Raw genomic sequence first — 18,603 nt, forward strand, 5'->3', positions numbered from 1 at the left:
AGACGCAGTCCACTGCTTTCATATTAGGTATTGGGGCTGTATACTTCATAGACTGAGTCTTTTAGGCCTTGCAGATATCTTAGAAAACACCGAGTCTAATCTCCTTACTTTACAAATGAGGAAGCTGACAACTTGACGTGATTTATAAACCATACAGTGAAAAGAGTGATATAATCATTCTCTGTAAAGGTTTTTTTCTATTTGATTTGTAAGTGTTTTTTTCTGAATATGAAAGCAATACAAGCTCAGAAAAACTGAAAATTAATAAAATTAATTAAAAATAATCCATGATTCATAGTCCAACAATCCTAACACATTAATAAACATGGTTTTAGACTTAGTTCATTTGTACCTCATTTTAGGCCTTAGAAAACAGAAGTATTTATTTGGCGAATGGTTATATATTTGTACATATATGCACATGTACATATAGGATTAGTTGATATTATATTCTTTATAAAATATGGTATTCTCACTGAATATTATGAATAGCTTCTGATTTTATTAAAATTCTTTATAAATATTCTTAAATGATGGAAAGGATTTTTACCATAATCATAAAAATAATATTTTTTCACCAGGGAGACATTTAAAAAAAATATATAATTCCAAAGTAAAACTACCTATTATCCTATCACCAAGATATAACCACCATTAACACTTTGGATTTTCTGGTTTTTGTTTTATTTGAGGGGAGAGTGTCTTTTTGCTGTTTATGAATGTGTATATAATAGAGACAAATGGAACATTTTCAACCCTTGATACATTTGTGCCAAATTACTTTCCAGAAAGTTTGTTCTTATTTAAATTAACAGCAACAGTGAATGAAAATGTTCATGTCACAGTATCCTCACCAACTTCAAATATTATCTTTTAAATTTTTTGGCTAATTTTATAGTGGGGGAAAATGGTTATGAATGTGAATTTTAAAAATATTGTGAAAACAATTGCTTATAATTGTCTCATTTTATGAAGCAAAAAAGATTAAGTACATAATATTAAGAGCTCTATACAACTAAACTCTAGTTTATATCATACTTATTTAGACTATTTTAAACCAAGATAACGGTGGCTTAAAAACTGTTTGCAAAACTGCATTATATTAAATGGAATTGAAAGAACCACAAAGTACCTAATAAGGCGGGTCAAACAGCCTCAAATAAGATTTCCGTGGGAGAGACGAAGGCAGCATCTCTCTGTAATCTGTTTGTTAATTCGTCTCTTTCCTTCCTACCCTATTTCAAAAAGGGAAGGCAACAAATACACTGATATATGCAGCACAATGCAGACAGTCAGATCCTACCTGCAATCAGAATTTTTTTTTAAATTAATTTATTTATTTTTGGCTGTGTTGGGTCTTCGTTTCTGTGTGAGGGCTTTCTCCAGTTGCAGCGAGCAGAGGCCACTCTTCATCGCGGTGCGTGGGCCTCTCACTATCGCGGCCTCTCTTGTTGCGGAGCACAAGCTCCAGACGCGCAGGCTCAGTAGTTGTGGCTCACGGGCTTAGTTGCTCCGTGGCATGTGGGATCCTCCCAGACCAGGGCTCGAACCTGTGTCCCCTGCATTGGCAGGCAGATTCCTAACCACTGCGCCACCAGGGAAGCCCCAGAATTTTTTAAATGTTCAACTTGGGTATATTTTAAAGCCACTGTTGATTTGGAGGGCTATACATCAGAGTCACAATTCACAGAACGCTACAGTCAGAAACCTAAACACTTTCAGAAAAAGTTTAATTTCTAGTCCAGTTACTACTTTCCTAAGGCTCCCCAATGCTGTTGTATGTGCCCCTCCCGTCTCTTTGCACCTGAGTTTTTAAAAACAAACATTTATGCCCATTAAATGTTCAGTATAAGTTACACACCACTTTTGACCTTAATATTGTAACTGAGCCATTGGTGGAAGGGGAGGGGCGGTCACATTTTTGGAACGTGCAGTGTTTGGTGTCGGCATTCAGAGTTCCCAGCCCTGGGAAGGTCCTCTGCCATACCTGAGGGGAGGCACGGCCAGTGTGTGCTATCAGTGTGTAAGGCTACCCCTGGCATCTCTAGATAACTATGTGAGATAAGCCTGGGAGAAGGAGCAAGAGTGAAGTGGAAATGTTTGGATTGTACTTCGTAAACACCAAGACACATGGAAACAAATGCAAAATATTGGAATCTATTACAGCCTGTGAATGCAATACAATGCTGTCATTCGTGTTACCATCTGAAAAAGCGAAATCCCTTCATACTGAATGTATTGTCTGGACTGTGACTGTTATTCTTCAGGGATTAATGCTACCATTGTTCTGGGGCCCTTGTGTTAAAAATGCATGATAATCATGATAATGGAAGCACAGAATTCAAACTCTTTCTCCCAACATTCAAGGCCTCACATAACGTTCACCTAACCAACATTTTAAGTTTATCTCTCTCCTTTGCTAAGCTTTGTTCCAGGAAAACTAGTTACTCAACATTCTCTCCCCACCTCCATGCTTTGTTAGTGCCAGTCACTCCATCTAGAATGCCCCTCTTACCAACGCTATCTGGCAGTTCTGTCTGTCAATCAAGAATCATCTTCTCAAATGTCACCTCCATGATATTTCCCTTGTCGACCTTTTTCTCTACTCCGAGGAAGGTTCTTTGAAGGTAGAAGCTACATCTTACACAATCTGAATGACGGAGACCTTTAACTTGTTCCCTTCCTTCCCGAGTGTAAACTTGTTGCAGGAAAGTGGCTACCCAATCAGGGACTACAGTGGTCAGTATTGTACAGCCAGGGGTGCCTGAATGACTTGTTCTTACTGGTTGAATGTAAGTGGAAGTGACAGGTGTCACTTCTGGGCTGGGAGTTTTAAGTGTGCGTGAAAAGATGCTTAACGTCGCTAACAGAGAAATGTGAAACAAAGCTACAGTGAGGTACCACCTCACACTGGTCAGAATGGCCATCATCAAAAAGTCTACAGATGACAAATGCTGGAGAGGGTGTGGGGAAAAGCGAATCTCCCTACACTGTTGGTGGGAATGTTAAGTTGGTGCAGCCACTATGGAAAACAGTATGGAGGTTCCTCAGAAAACTAAAAATAGAGCTATAGTTCAAAAAGATGCATGCACCCTTATGTTCACAGCAGCACTATTCACAATAGTCAAGACAAAGAAACTACCTAAATATCCAACGACAGATGAATGGATAAAGAAGATGTGGTATATATATATATATATATATATATATATATATATATATATATATATATATATATATATATACACACACAGTGGAATAGCCATAAAAAAGAACAAAATAATGCCATTTGCAGCAACATGCATGCAACTAGAGATTATCATACTAAGTGAAGTAAATCAGAAAGAGAAAGACAAATACTATATGATATCACTTATATGTGGAATCTAAAATACGACACAAATGAACCTATCTATGAAACAGAAACAGAATCATGGACACAGAGAACAGATTGCTGGTTGCCAAGGGGGAGGGGTTGGGGGAGGGATGGAGTGGGAGGTTGGGGTTAAGAGGTGTAAGCTTTTACATATATACAATGGATAAACAACAAGGTCCTACTGTATAGCACAGAGAACTGTATTCAGTATCCTATGATAAACCATAATGGAAAAGAATTTTTAGAAGAGAATTTAAAAAAAAGAAAAAAGAAGTGTGCCTGCCTTCTTCACTCTTCCTCCTCTTACGCAGCTTGAAGCCAAAGATTTTGGTACCGTAGAGCATAGCAGGAACTCAAGATAGGTGGAACACAAATCCCTGGATCATCAGGTGGAAGAAAGTTGCCTGCTGACCTAAAACAGCATCACTGAGTTATTAAGTGAGGGTAAAATTAACTTCCATGGGATTAAGCCACTGAAATCCAATGTTTTCTTTCTTATACAGCTAGAGCCATTTCGCTGACTAATACAACTTGGTATATTCATTTAGTGTTTGGCTCATTCCACTTCATATAGCAGGTGCTCAAAAAGTGTTTGTTAAACTGAACTGAAAATTCAGAGACAAACACAAAGAAATATAAACTAGGTTATACTGCTAGAACATAGTTAGAAATATCTGTTGACACCAAAATGCTCTTCCAACCCTATTTTCTTAAAAAAAATCCTCTCACCCCAAGTCCCTTGTTTTACATGATAAGTACTTATACCTTGCGATCAGTTGTCACTTATTCTCGGGAAGAGAAAATAAGATGTTTTGAGAACTGACAGTCACTCTCATTGGATATAGGTACCAAGTTTTCTTCTGGTTATATGAACCAGATGGCATAACTGTGAAAAATAATGGCAAGATGAAAGATATCCTCTTCGATTGTCAGATACTTGGGTCAGATTTTCAAATAAGACATAATTAGTGGATAGGGGCCCTTGGCCAGTGGCACTTTTATTCACATTCCAATTCGACTTTCATTGTAAAATGATGACGCTATTATTGCTGGTATAATTTTTTAAGGCTGAGCTAAGTTATACAAAAGGGAGATCTCTACTAGCTTCAAGTCCAAAATGTCATCAAAACGAGATTGGGACCACCTTGTTTCTGCCCCTGACAGAGTCTCCTGTCGCGGTCACTGGGGCGTGAAGACCCAGTGTGGACTCTTGTGTGGACGCTACCTGACAATGCTGTCCCAGGTGGTGCTTTCTGCCGCCACTGCAGCTGCCCCCTCTCTGAAGAATGTAGCCCTCCTTGGCCCAGGGGTATTGCAGGCAACAAGGATCTTTCACAAAGGGCAGCCAAGTCTTGCCCCTGTACCACCTCTTCCTGAATATGGAGGAAAAGTTCGTTTGGGGCTGATGCCTGAAGAATTTTTCCAGTTCCTTTATCCTAAAACTGGTGTAACAGGACCCTACGTGCTCGGAACTGGGCTTATCTTATATTTATTCTCCAAAGAAATATATGTGATAACTGCAGAGACCTTCTCTGCCATATCAACAACAGGGGTTCTTGTCTATGTAATTAAAATATATGGTGCCTCTATTGGGGAATTTGCTGATAAACTCAATGAGCAAAATACTGCCCAACTCAAAGAAGTGAAACAGGCTTCCATCAAACAAATCCAGGATGCAGTTGATCTGGAGAAGTCACAGCAGGCACTGGTTCAAAAGTTCCATTACCTTTTTGATGTCCAGAGGAATAACATTGCCATGGCCTTGGAGGTTACTTACTGGGAACGGCTGCATAGTGCATACAAGGAGGTAAAGAATCGCCTGGACTATCACATCTCTGTGCAGAATATGATGCGTCAAAAGGAACAAGCGCACACGATAAACTGGGTGGAGAAGAATGTGGTACAGAGCATCTCTGTGTAGCAGGAGAAGACAATTGCCAAGTGCATTGCAGACCTAAAGCTGCTTGCAAAGAAGGCTCAAGCACAGCCAGTTCTATAAATGCATCTGTCCCAATTGAGACAGCTAGAAACAGTTGACTGACTAAATGGAAATTAGTCTATGTGACAAAGTCTTTCTGTATTGCTCTCTACTGAAGTTAGTTTCCTTTTCCTAAAAATGAAAAGTCTGAGTTTCATATAATGAGAGAATTAAAACAATCGATTGGCCAGTAAGATGTTTCTCTCATCCTTCTTGCTCTGCATTTTGAGTTGTTCCATGATCACTTTTGAATAAGCAGTTTGCTTTGAATAAAATTTGGTACCTGACTAAAAATTATCAAGTTATAGTTTAAATTTGAATTAATTTAACCATCTTGCAATAAAGTGACAGTTGAAACAAAAACAAAACAAAATAAAACAAAAAAACCAAGATTGGGTTGTCAGCCCTCCAAATCAAACTTCAGGTTAATCCAGTGTGACTGAATTATTGCATTAGAAAATCAGCGTGTAAAGCTTGATTGAGTAAGAGGAAGGTGATAAGGTAATCAGAAATTTGGCATACAGCTATATAGCTTTTCTTGGAGTTACTCTAATCTCGTCTCAGTGTGCTTCTTTTTTGTTTTTGGCTGTGTGGCTTGCGGGATCTTAGTTCCCCCACCAGGCATGGAACCTGCGCCCCCTACAGTGGAAGTGTGGAGTCTTAACCACTGAACTGCCAGGTAAGTCCCCACAGTGTGCTTCTTCTTCTTCTTTTTTTTTTTTAACCTTCTTCACCCATTTTATTTCTCATCTATCTCAATAAACAAGCATCCACATGGAGCCCTATTCCTGCCTCTGTTCAGATACATTTTCTTATGATCTATCTGTATTCCTAGATCATTTAATTTTCCTGACCAGCCTACTGTACCATCAGATTGTTTTCCATAAAAACATTAATGAACATATATACACTTATTTTTGATTTTTTTCCAAATTTTTTTTTCCCTAAAACAAAAAGCTGAATCCACACTTTCTGATAGCAAGTGGACTAATTATGATTCAGACCCACTTTTGGGGGCCCATTAGTGGTTCATAAAAATCAATTTACTGAGTCACAACCAGCATTTCCAAAAATGAAATAAAATAGAATAAGAAAAACTATTAGAGGGTGTTATACATGGCAGTGGGTAAATATTGATTCATGAAAATTCTATTTAAGTTACTTATATACTGGCATGTACTAGGAGGCAAGATAAAATATTTCTCAATGTGAGCTGCAGTAAAAAATGTCTGAAACCCGTTGCTTTAGCAGATATTTTTCTGGTTATTACTGCCTTAATAATTTAGCTACCTATTATTGCAGTTTCTTAGGGAGGAGGGAAAAGGGGAAAGATCAAGATTTTAATAATTAATGTTGCTCCTAAAGGTAAAATGAAGAAGTAGAGATAATTCCTCAATGAAGAAATAGAATAAAAACTTTAGCAATTCTTTTTACAATGAAAAACTCTGAAGCCTAGTTCCTACAACATCCATAAAATTCATAAGGAAATGATCACATTGTCCTAAAATTACACTAATACATTAATTTGCTTAATTATTAGCTTTAAAGGCAAACTCACTCTTCAAAAACAGCTTTCTTGAGATATAATTCACATACTATAAAATTTACACAATTAAAGTGTAAAACTCAGTAGTTTTTAGTATGTTCAAAGAATTGTGCAATCATTACTACAACCTAACTTTAGAATATTTTCATCATCACCCAAAGAAAGCCCATACCCATTAGCAATAACTCCCAATTCCCCACCCTCCCCAGCTCTAAGAAGCCACTATTCTATTTTCTGTCTCTATAAATTTGCCTGTTCTGGTCATTTCATATACAGTTGACTCTTGAACATCATGGGGGTTGGGGACACCTACGTTCCTTGCAGTAGAAAATCCGTGTATAACTCTGCAGCCAGCCCTCCCTATATCCAAGTTTCCACAACCTTGGATTCAATCAAATGCAAATTGTGTATTACTGTAGTACGAATTTATTGAAAAAATATCCATGTATAAGTGGACCCACACAGTTTAAACCCCTGTTGTTCAAAGGTCAACTGTAAATAGTATCATACAATACATGCAGTCACATATACATACACTCTTACTGTCTTTTGGGGCTGGCTTCTTTCACCAAGCATGTTTTCAAGGCTCATCCATGTTGTAACATGTATCAGTATTTCATTATTTTTTATGGTTGAATAATATTCCATTGTACAGATACACCATATTTTCTTTATCTATTCATCAGTTGATGGACATCTGAGTTATTTCCACCTTTTGGCTATTATTGATAATGCAGTTATAAATATTTGTGTACAAGTTTTGTGTAGATATATGTTTTCATTTCTCTTGGGTATATATCTAGGAATGGAATGATGAATCATACAGAAACTCTATATTTAATATTTTGAGGAACGACCAAACTGTCTTCCAAAGTGGCTGCACCATTTTACATTCCTACAGCAACTTATGAGGATTCCAGTTTCTCCACATCCTCTCCAACTCTTGTTATTGTCTGTATTTTTATTATAGCTATCCTAATGGATATGAAATGGTATCATATTATGGTTTTGATTTGCAATTCCCTAATGATCAATTATACTGAGCATAGTTTCTTGTGTTTATTGGTCATTTGTATATCTTTGGACAAATATCTATTTAAATCCTTTGCACATTTTTTAATTGGGTTATCTTTTTCATTGTTAAATTTTAAGTGCTCTTGATTTATTTTGAATACAATTTTCTTATCACAAATGATTTGCAAATATTTTCTCCTATGGATTGTCTTTTTACTTCTTGGTGGTGTCACTTGAAGCACAAACCTTTTTAATTTTGAAAAAGTCCAATTTTCTATTTTTTCTTTTGTTACTTGTGCTTTTGATGCTGTATCTAAAAAGGCATTGCCTAACCCAAGTTTACAAAGATTTATTCCTATGTTTTCTTCTAAAATTTTTATAGTTTTAGCTATAACATTTTGGTCTATGATCTATTTTGAGCTAATCTTTGTGTATGCTGTAAGATAAAGATCCAACTTCATTCTTTTGCATGTGGATATCCAGTTGTTCTGGCACCATTTGTTGAAAAGACTATTAATTCACCCATCCAATTATCTTGGCACCCTTGCCAACAGTCTGTTTACCATAAATATAAGTGTTCATTTCTGGAATTTCAATTCTATTCCATGGGTATATATGTCTCTCTTTGTGTCAGTACCACAAAGTCTTGATTATTCTAGCTTTGTAGTAAGTTTTGATATTGAGGATTGTGAGTCCTCCAACTTCATTCTTTTTCAAGATTGTTTCAGCTATTACAGGTGTCTTCCATTTCCTTTTGAATTTTAGAATCAACTTGCCAGTTTCTCCAAAAAGTCCAGCTTGGATTTTTGATAGGTATTGCATTGAATCTGTAGATCAGTTTGAGAAGTATTGCCATTTTAATAATACTGTCTTGTGAGCCACAAACATGGGATGTCTTTCCATTTATTTAAGTTTTAAATTTCTTTTTTTTTTTTTGGCTGCTCTTTGCGGCTCATGGAATTTTAGTTACCCAGGCCCTCGGCAGTGAGAGCACCGAGTGGAGTCCTAACCAGTGAACCACCAAGGAGTTCCCTAAGTTTTAAATTTCTTTCTAATACTATTTTGTAGCTTTGTACAAAATACTTTGTAGTTTGCAGTGTACAAATTTTACACTTCTTTTGTTAAATTTATCCAGAAGTATTTTATTCTTTTTGATGCTATTGAAAATACAATAGCTTTCTTAATTTCATTTGGATTGTTCATTGATAGTGTATAGAAATACATTTGTCTTTTGTATAATGTCTTTGTATCCTGCGATCTTGCTGAATTTATTAGTTCTAATAGTGTGTGTGATTCTTTAGAATTTTCTATATACAAGATCATGTCATCTGCAAATAGAGATAGTTTTGTTTTCCTTTTCAATCTGAATGCCTTTTCTTCTTCTTGTCTTGACTGGAACCTCCAGTACAATATAGAACAGAAGTGGTGAGAGCAGACATCTTTGTTTTGCTCTAACGGAGACAGCATTGTCTCTGGCCATTAAGTATGGTGCTACCTGTGAGTTTTTCTTAAATGCCTTGTATTAGGTGAAGAGTTTCCCTTCTATTCTAGTTTGTTGGTTCTTTTTTTTGTTTTGAAATCACAGAAAGGTGTTGAATTTTGTCAAATGCTTTTTCTGTGTGTATTGAGAGGATAATATTTTTTTCCTTCAGTCTATTAACATGGTGTATTAAGTTGATTTATTTTTGGATCTTAACCAACTTTGCATTCTTGGTATAAATCCCACTTGGTCATAGTGTGTAATCCTTCTTATGCACTTCTGGAATTGTTTATCTTTTATTTCACTGAGAATTTTTGCATCTATATTTATGAGGGGTATTAATCTGTGGTTTTCTCTTCTTAAGATGTCTGGTTTTGGTCTCAAGGTAATTCTGGCCTCATAGAATGAAGAGGAAGTATTCCCTCCTATTCTACTTTTTTAAAGAGTTTGTGAATGGTTGGTATTAATTCTTTTATTTATCTTTGCGGTACACAGGCCTCTCACTGTTGTGGCCTCTCCTGCCACAGAGCACAGGCTCCGGACGCGCAGGCTCAGTGGCCACAGCTCACGGGCCCAGCCTCTCCGCGGCACGTGGGATCCTCCCGGACCGGGGCACGAACCCATGTCCCCTGCATTGGCAGGTGGACTCTGAACCACTGTGCCACCAAGGAAGCCCAGTATTAATTCTTCTTTAAATTATCAGTGAAGTAATCTGGGCCTGGGATTTTCTTTGTGGGATATTTTTAAATTACTAGTTCAAAGTCTTTACTTGTTATAGGTTTATTCAGGTTTTCTATTTCTTCTTAAGTCAGTTTGTGTCTTCTTAAGAATTCATCTAAGTTACCTAGTTCGTTGGCTGTTCATAGTATTCCCTTATAATCCTTTTTATTTCTATAAGGTTGGTGGTGATATCCCCTTCTTCATTTGCATCTTCTCTTCTTTTTTTCTTGGTCAGTCCAACTAAAAGTTTGTCAATTGATCTTTTGATCAATTTGATCTTTCTGAAGAGCAATTTTTGGCTTCATTGATTTTTTTTTCTATTCTCTATTTCATTTATTCTATGTTTACTATTTGTTTTTCATATAGTTCATATCTTTATTTCTCTATTCTTCAATTATTGCCTGCTTTTGTGTTAGATGTTTTCTAGTGTACCAGTTTTATTCCCCTGTCATTTTTTTTTACTATATATTTTTCAGTTATGTTCTCACTGATTGTCCTTGGGATTACAATTAACATCTTAACTGGAAACAATCTAGTTTGGATTAACACTAGCTTAATTTCAATAGTATACAGAAACTTTGTTCCAATATGGCTTTGTTTGCTCCATCTTCTTTTGTATTATTATCATATAAATGACATCTTTATATTTTATAAGCTCATGAAGTTTTATAATTGTTGCTTTATGCAGCTGTCATTTAAATAAGATAGGAAAAGAGTTACACACACACACACAACTCCCATTTATACTGTTATTTATATTCACCTAGGCTGTATTTACTCGTGTTCATTCTTTTTTGTGTGTGAGTAGATGCATTCTTGAGAAAATAGGGGAAGCCCAGAAGTGAGAACCAATAAGAAAAACCAAATGTTCCTCCCTATACCGTGCTATTGATCTAGAAGGCAGAAGTAGAAAGTCCTTGGTAGAGCTTCACTAAATGTGTGGTATGTCTGGCCTTTTCCTCCATATTCTTGGTACTCAGTATGGTCAAGGGTGAAATCTTTATCTTTTTATGTGGATTCAATTACTGTCTAGTGTCTTTTCATGTAGTCTGAAGGACTCCCTTTATTATTTCTTTTTTTTTTTTGCTGTACGCGGGCCTCTCACTGCTGTGGCCTCTCCCGTTGCGGAGCACAGGCTCCGGACACACAGGCTCCGCGGCCATGGCTCGCAGGCCCAGCCGCTCCGCGGCACGTGGGATCTTCCGGGACCGGGGCACGAACCCGTGTCCCCTGCATCGGCAGGCGGACTCTCAACCACTGCGCCACCAGGGAAGCCCCCCTTTATTATTTCTTATAGGGCAGATCTACTAGTGACAAATTCTCTCAGGTTTTGTTTATATTTATTTGAATGTCTTCTCCATTTTGAAAGGATATTTTGCTGGATGTGCAATTCTGTTTTTCTGTTTCAGCACTTGAAATATGTCATCCCACTGACTGCTGTACTCCATAATTTCAGATGAGAAGTCAGCCATTAATTTCACCAAGGTTCTCTTGCACATGATGTGTCATTTTTCTTGTTACTTTCAAGATTCTCTCTTCATCTTTGGCTTTAGACAGCTTGACTATGTGTATTTCAGTGTGGATCTCTTTGAGTTGATCCCACTGGAGTTTGCTGAGTTTCTAGGATGTGCAGATTGATCTTTTCCATCAAGTTTGGGAAATTTTTGGCCATTATTTCTCCAAATATTCTCTCTGCCTCTTTTCTCTCTTTTCTCCTTATGGGACTCCATATGCATGTGCTGGTTAATTTTCATTTCCTTATTCAGATTTTTAAATGCAGGTATAAGTACTCCTATAGGTATACTCCTGTAGGTGAAACTGCTACGTTATGGTAGTGACATTAAGAACTTTGATAGATACCAATTGCCTTCTCAAAAGTTTATAACAAGGCACTGTATATCAGCAATGTATGAGCAAGCCCATTTCTCTTAGGGACATTTTATTGATTATACTGGAGGTTTTTAAAAATTATTGGATGAGGTGCTTATTTTCAGTTGGGCTGTAGTTCCTTAGCTGTATCCTACTGCCTCTCAGAAACTTTTATCAATGGTGCTGTTATTTCTAGTTCCTTCTAGAATCATCCTCAGAAAACATTCATGAAGAAGAAGAAATGATGGGCATATTTCCCAATGCTTTTTTGTTCTGTCTAGTTTTATTTCTCACTAAAGAGAAGTCTATTTGTTCTAAATTACATCTGTCTCAAATGCTAGGCAGAGCTGTGGTGTTTCTCTGAGCCCTCAAGGCCACAAGGAGGCTTATATTATATACAGTTTTGTTAACTGCTTTCTTTCCACTTAACCACCTCATGTGAATATTTTCCAGTGAATTCTACAATTTATAATGGCTACATAGTAATTCATAACTGCAAAAAGAAACACTAATATTGCTCGTTTTGTTACTTTCTGGTTCTTCCCTGTAATAAATAACACTGTAATGATTATCAGTAACCTCCAGGCGAGCAAGGAGCCCTATTTTATTCTTTGCTGTGTTGCAGCATCTAGCACAGAGTCTGCCTTATAAAAGACACCAATAAGTGTGCAGAGAATGAGTAAGTGGTTGAATAACAAGCTTTTATGTATGTATTGTATGTAACAATACAAATGTGATTATTTCCTTCAAAAAAATAACCCAGAGGAGAAGTTGATGGGTGGGTAGATCTATAGTTTTTAAGCCCTTGGCCAATGTTTTCAAATTGCCTACAGAAAGATTTTGCCAATTTACACACCCACTGGTATATAAGAGAATACCTGTTTCTCTACTCTGGCCAACTACTCGTTTGTTTAAATCTATGCAACTGATGGTTGAAGAATAAGGTATTCCTAACAGTTTTAATGTGCATTTCTTTTAGGACAAGTGATGTTGAACTTTTTAATGTCTTTCGCCATTTGCTCCTTTAACCAGCAGAGCTCATCACTTTGGGAGGAAGGCTGGTCTCTTTGAGTCATGGAGGCCACAACCTGGGGCTACTCAGGGAAGAAGGCTGTTCTGTGACCGTCACAACCCACTTGCTTCTCAGGCAATCTCACAGGGTGTCATTCTCATTGATAAGAAGAAAAGCAGGGAGAGGTCTAATTGTACCTTGCTTCTGGTGCCAAGACCTGGGCAATTCTGGTTTATCTTTTGGATCTTAGGAACTTAGGGGGAGGGCTCTCACTGCCACCACCTCCACTGACATTCACCTTCCTCTAGGCAGAGAGTCTCCAAGGTTTTTGGGTTTGGCACCCATGTTGGCAAACAATTTTTAAGCATGCCTTTCCAATATATGTCTGTTAACTAATAAAGTCTATATATGTCCAATAATATGAATGTATTAAATACATATAAAGCTATCACATGAAACTTAACATTTTAAAGGGTGAGATTAAAAAGATCTATAGAACCAACGGTTCCAACATTCCTTCTTGCTCAGTGATATTTCCCTTTGGGCTCCCCCACTTTGGAGTCCAGTGCTCTAGGGTATTTGTGGGAAAGTGGGTTGTCTCCTGTCTGAGCAGGTGAGTTGTTTACACAATTCTTAGGGAGCTAGACTTCCTCTGCCACTGTCCAGTTGGCTATATAGACCAGCACTTTTTATGGGGTGCTGTAGAAAGGCACTTTAATTACTGTTCCATCAACTACCCAGTGCCCTCTGATGCAAACATTTTATGAGGGCCAAGTGACAGTACTGGCTGTCTTTCCCACTCTCCTCATTATCTGGCTGCCTTGCAATCAGAAGCTAATCTGCTTATTCAAAGAAGGCCATGACATTTGAGTAAAGGAAAGCAGTTGCGGGAGCCTAGTCAGGACCTACGCTTTGCTGTTAGATTTGGCATTACAATGATGGAACTGAGCAAAATATTTATATCACATCATACTGTGTAAACATGTAAGGTCTCTGTACAGAGAAATACACATGCAAAATAATGTTAAAGTTCAACTGAACTAATAAAGGAAACAATATGCAAATAAATATTATGGGACAATTTCTTTGTAGTAAAATTTACCATCAAATGCTTTCATGGAAATAGCTTTCCCCAAAGAAAGAAGAAAAATCCTCTAATAGACTTTAGTTGAAAACTTTGGTGTGGGGCGTGGAGCGGTGCAGTGAGAAGGCTGATGTATTTGAAAGGCCAAGGAGCTCTGGAGACAGACAACTGGATTTGAACTAGATCTAGACCCCAAGCTTGCCATGGGCTAGAGTGTGACCTTTGACATTGAGATTTTTCTTTTAATAAGAGGAGATAATAATCCCCTTACCTTGCAATATTATGAAAATTAAATGAGAGAATGTCCACCAACCATTTTGCTTATGGTATTGCTCGATAAATTTTGTTTTTTTTTTTTTTTTTTTTTTTGCCATACCATGCAGAATGTGGGATAGTTCCCTGACCAGGGATCAAACCCACACCCCCTGCAGTGGAAGCACAGAAAGCACGGAGCCTTAACCGCTGGACCACCAGGCAAGTCCCTGCTTGTTTATTCTTTCCTCACCTTTTTTAGACCATGGGAATTTCTTTCATGCCTGCTTATGCCCTAACTTCAAAGTATGCCTCTTTTTTATTTCAGCATTAATGATGTAGAACATTTTTCCTAGAGCTGCTTTAACTACTTTAAAAATGTCTTAAATTTGAAACTTCTATTTTAAACGTCTCTGTTCTTTTTTTTTTTTTTTTTTTTTTTGCTGTACGCGGGCCTCTCACTGCTGTGGCCTCTCCCGTTGCGGAGCACAGGCTCCGGACACACAGGCTCCGCGGCCATGGCTCGCGGGCCCAGCCGCTCCGCGGCACGTGGGATCTTCCGGGATCGGGGCACGAACCCGTGTCCCCTGCATCGGCAGGCGGACTCCCAACCACTGCGCCACCAGGGAAGCCCTAAACGTCTCTGTTCTATTTGACCATTTCAAAGTCTGTAAAATGCAAACACATGGGTTTATTCTGATGAGAGTTAGTGCATCTGCACTCAGCTACTTCCATAATGCAACTGGCATCAGAATTACTTTTAGCCTCATAAGCTGATTTTTTTTTTAATTATAGGTAACTCTAGTGTTCTAGAAATTCACATATACAGCAAAACACACACCCACACCCACTGAAAAACCCGTTTTAGCAGAGAGCTTCTCCATCCAGCTCTTTCTGTTCAGCTTTTCTGTGTTCCTTCTTCAGTTCTGCAAATACAGGTTTATACTTAGCCCCCTTTTGATTCTCCATATGTTCCTTCTAAAAACATTTCTTATTAAGGACTTTTCAATGGCTGATCTCTTGGAGAACTACTGAGTGAACATGACCCGGGGTACGTGTGAGTAAGGTTTGTCCGCAGGTGGCATCCCGACCAAACTGAGTCAAGGAAGCCCCTCAGGGTAAGTTCTGGCCCACAGCTCTCCCGTTTTTCCGGAAAACTTACTGCTGATGACCAGAGAGGGTCAAACACGGTGTGTGCGGGGTCAGTGTCACTTCCCTTTGCCCATGTTCTCCACTCTGTGGGGAAGGTGAGTGGACAGCCAGAGGATGGGAAATGTGGAGTCCCAGCACCACAGACAAGAGGTAGCCAACTTACTGGCAGGGAGAGGCCAGCATGCCTACCTGCCCAGGTTCAGGGCGGGCAGGGGCTTCCCAGTCTGGGCCCTGACTCCAGACTGAGGTCCTCTAAGGGAGATGACCCTGGCTGCCTGTTCTCAGGGCAACCATTTACGCTTGGCCTAAAGGACAGGAGGAGAGAGGGGAAGGGTTTTGAAGCTGGTGAAACTAGCCTTGGAGTCCTTCCACTGGGCCTTTGGAATCACTCTGGGCCTTGGTTTCCTCATCTCTAAAGAGTATACAGTGCATGACTCATATCTGCTTTACTGCGGTGGTCTGGCACTGAACCCATAATATCTCCAAGGTGTGCGTGTACTGCAATAAAGCAACTCACGTGAATTTTTTGGTAAGTTATGTTTACATGACACTGGAGTCTACTGATGTGCAATAGCATTATGTCTAAATAAACAACGTACATACCTTAATTTAAAAAAACTTTATTGCTGGACTTCCCTGGTGCTTCAGTGGTTAGGGCTCCGTGCTTCCACTGCAGGAGGCACGGTGTTGATCCCTGGTCCAGGAACTAAAATCCTGCATGCTGTGCATAGTGCGGCCAAAAAAAAAAAAAAGAAACTTTATTGCTAAAAAAATGATAACCATCATCTGAGCCTTCAGCAAGTTGTTATCTTTTTGCCTGTGGAGGGTCTTGCCTCGTGCTGATGGCTGCTGACTCATCAGGGTGATGGTTGCTGAAGGCTGGGCTGGCTGTGGCAGTTTCTTAAAATAAGACAACAGGGATGTTTGCCACATCGATTGACTCTTCCTTTCATGATTTCTCTGTAGCACGCAGTGCTGTTTGATGGCATTTTACCCATAGTAGAACTTCAACATTTGAGTCAATCCTCCCAAACCCTACCACTGCTTTATCAACTGAGTTCATGTAATATTCTAAATCTTTTGTTGTCATTTCAACAATCTTCACAGCATCTTCACCAGGCAGGAGTTGACTCCACTTCAAGAAATCACTTTCTTTGCTCATCCAACAGAAGCAACTCCTCAGCCGTTAAAGCTTTATCATGAGATTGCAGCAATTCAGTATCATCCTCAGGCTGCACTTCTAATTCTAGTTCTCTTGCTATTTCCACCATATCTGTGGTTACTTCCTCCACTGAAGTCTTGAACCCCTCAAAGTCAACCAGGAGGGTTGGAATCAACTTCTTCCAAACTCCTGCTAATGTTGCTATCTTGGCCTCTGCCTATGAATCACTAATGTCCTTCATGGCCTCTAGAATGGTGAAGCCTTTCCAAAAGGTTTTCAATTGACTTTGCCAAGATCCATCAGAGGAATCACTATCTCTGGCAGCTATAGCCTTATGAAATGTATTTCTTAAATAAGACCTGAAAGTTGAAATTACTCCTTGGTCCATGGGCTGCAGAATGGCTGCTATGTTAGCAGGCATGAAAACATCATTAATCTCATTGTACATCCCCATCAGAGCTCTTGGGTGACCAGGTACTTTGTCAATGAGCAATAATAATTTGAAAGGAATCTTTTTTTTCTGAGCAGTAGGCCTCAACAGTGGGCTTAAAATATTTAGTAAACCATGTTGTAAACAGATGTGCTGTCATCCAGGCTTTGTTGTTCCATTTATAGAGCACAGGCAGAGTAGATTTAGCATCATTCTTACGGACCCTAGGATTTTCGAAATGGTAAATGAGCATTGGCTTCAACTTCAAGTCATCAGCTGCAGTAGCCCCTAACAAGAGTGTCAGCCTGTCCTTTGAAGCCAGATATTGACTTCTCTCTTGATATGAAACTTCTAGATGTCATCTTCTTCCAATATAAGGCTGTTCCATACACACAAAAAATCTGTGGTTTAGTGTAGCCACCTTCGTTAATTATCTTAGCTAGATCTCCTGGATAACCTGCTGCAGCTTCTACATCAGCACTTGCTGCTTCACCTTGCACTTTTATGTTATGGAGACAGCTTCTTTCCTTAAACCTCACGAACAACCTCTGCAGCTCCCTCACCTCTCTCAGCCTTTATACAATTGAAGAGAGTTAGGGCCATGCTCTGGATTAGGCTTTGGTTTAAGGAATGTTGTGGCTGCTTTGATCCTCTATCCACACCATTCAAACTTTCTCTACACCAGCAATAAGGCTGTTTCGTTTTCTTACCACCCAGGTGCTCACTGGAATAGCACTTTTCACTTCCTTCAAGAACTTTTCCTTTGCCTGCACAACTTGGCTAACTGGTGCAAGAGGCCTAGCTTCTTGGCCTCTCTCAGCTTTTGACATGCCTTCCTCACTAAGCTTGTTTCTAGCTTTTGATTTAAAGTGAGAGACGGCAACTCTTCCTTTAACTTGAAAACTTAGAGGCCACTGTAGGGTTATTAATTGGCCTAATTTCAATATTGTTATTTCTCAGGGAATAGGGAGGCCCCAGGAGAGGGAGAGAGATGGGAGAATGGCTGGTCAGTGAAGCAGTCAGAACACACACAATACTTATGGATTAAGTTTGCTGTCTTATATGGTTGAGGTTCGTGGTGCCCCAAAACTATTATAATAATAACATCAAATATCACAGATCACTATAACAAGTATAATAAAGTATGAAATATTGCAAGAATTACCGAAGCGTGACACAGAGACACAGTGAGCAAATGCTGTTGGAAAAATGGTGCCTATAAATTTGCTCGACACCTATCTCATCAGCACATCTTGGATTCCCTTTCCGTTGTCTTTGTTCTTTTGCCTTCATTTTCAGTTCATTCCAGTTGCTTTTTAAAATTTATGATTAATTTTTAAAATATTTATTTACTTATTTGGTTGCACCAGGTCTTGGTTGCAGCAGGCAGGGTCCTTAGTTGTGGCATTCAAACTCTTAGTTGCGGCATGCACGTGGGATCTAGTTCCCTGACCAGGGAGAGAACCTGGGTCCCCTGTGTTGGGAGCACAGAGTCTTAACCACTGCACCACCAGGGAAGTCCCTGTGA

General features: G+C 38.8%; 2 protein-coding genes across 2 annotated transcripts in view; one reads left to right on the top strand and one right to left on the bottom strand.

The window, feature by feature from the left end:
- The window catches only part of LOC309809342 (uncharacterized protein), a gene marked incomplete at its 5' end in the record, with an annotated part of 71,945 nt that overhangs the window by 43,220 nt on the left and 10,122 nt on the right, over positions 1–18,603 (bottom strand). The gene's annotated exons all lie outside the window — the stretch shown is intronic.
- Positions 4,444–5,453, top strand: LOC309809621 (ATP synthase F(0) complex subunit B1, mitochondrial-like). The gene has a single exon (XM_082630878.1). It carries the CDS (start codon positions 4,494–4,496, stop codon positions 5,295–5,297), a length of 804 nt encoding a protein of 267 aa, XP_082487004.1. The 5' UTR covers positions 4,444–4,493; the 3' UTR covers positions 5,298–5,453.

This window comes from Mesoplodon mirus (assembly GCF_964341445.2).
Source record: "Mesoplodon mirus genome assembly, chromosome: 8".
In the NCBI taxonomy this organism is placed as follows: domain Eukaryota; kingdom Metazoa; phylum Chordata; class Mammalia; order Artiodactyla; family Ziphiidae; genus Mesoplodon; species Mesoplodon mirus.

Coding starts and splice junctions, on each gene's coding strand:
- LOC309809621 (XM_082630878.1), top strand. CDS start 4,494: ATGTCATCAAAACGAGATTGGGACCACCTTGTTTCTGCCCCTGACAGA.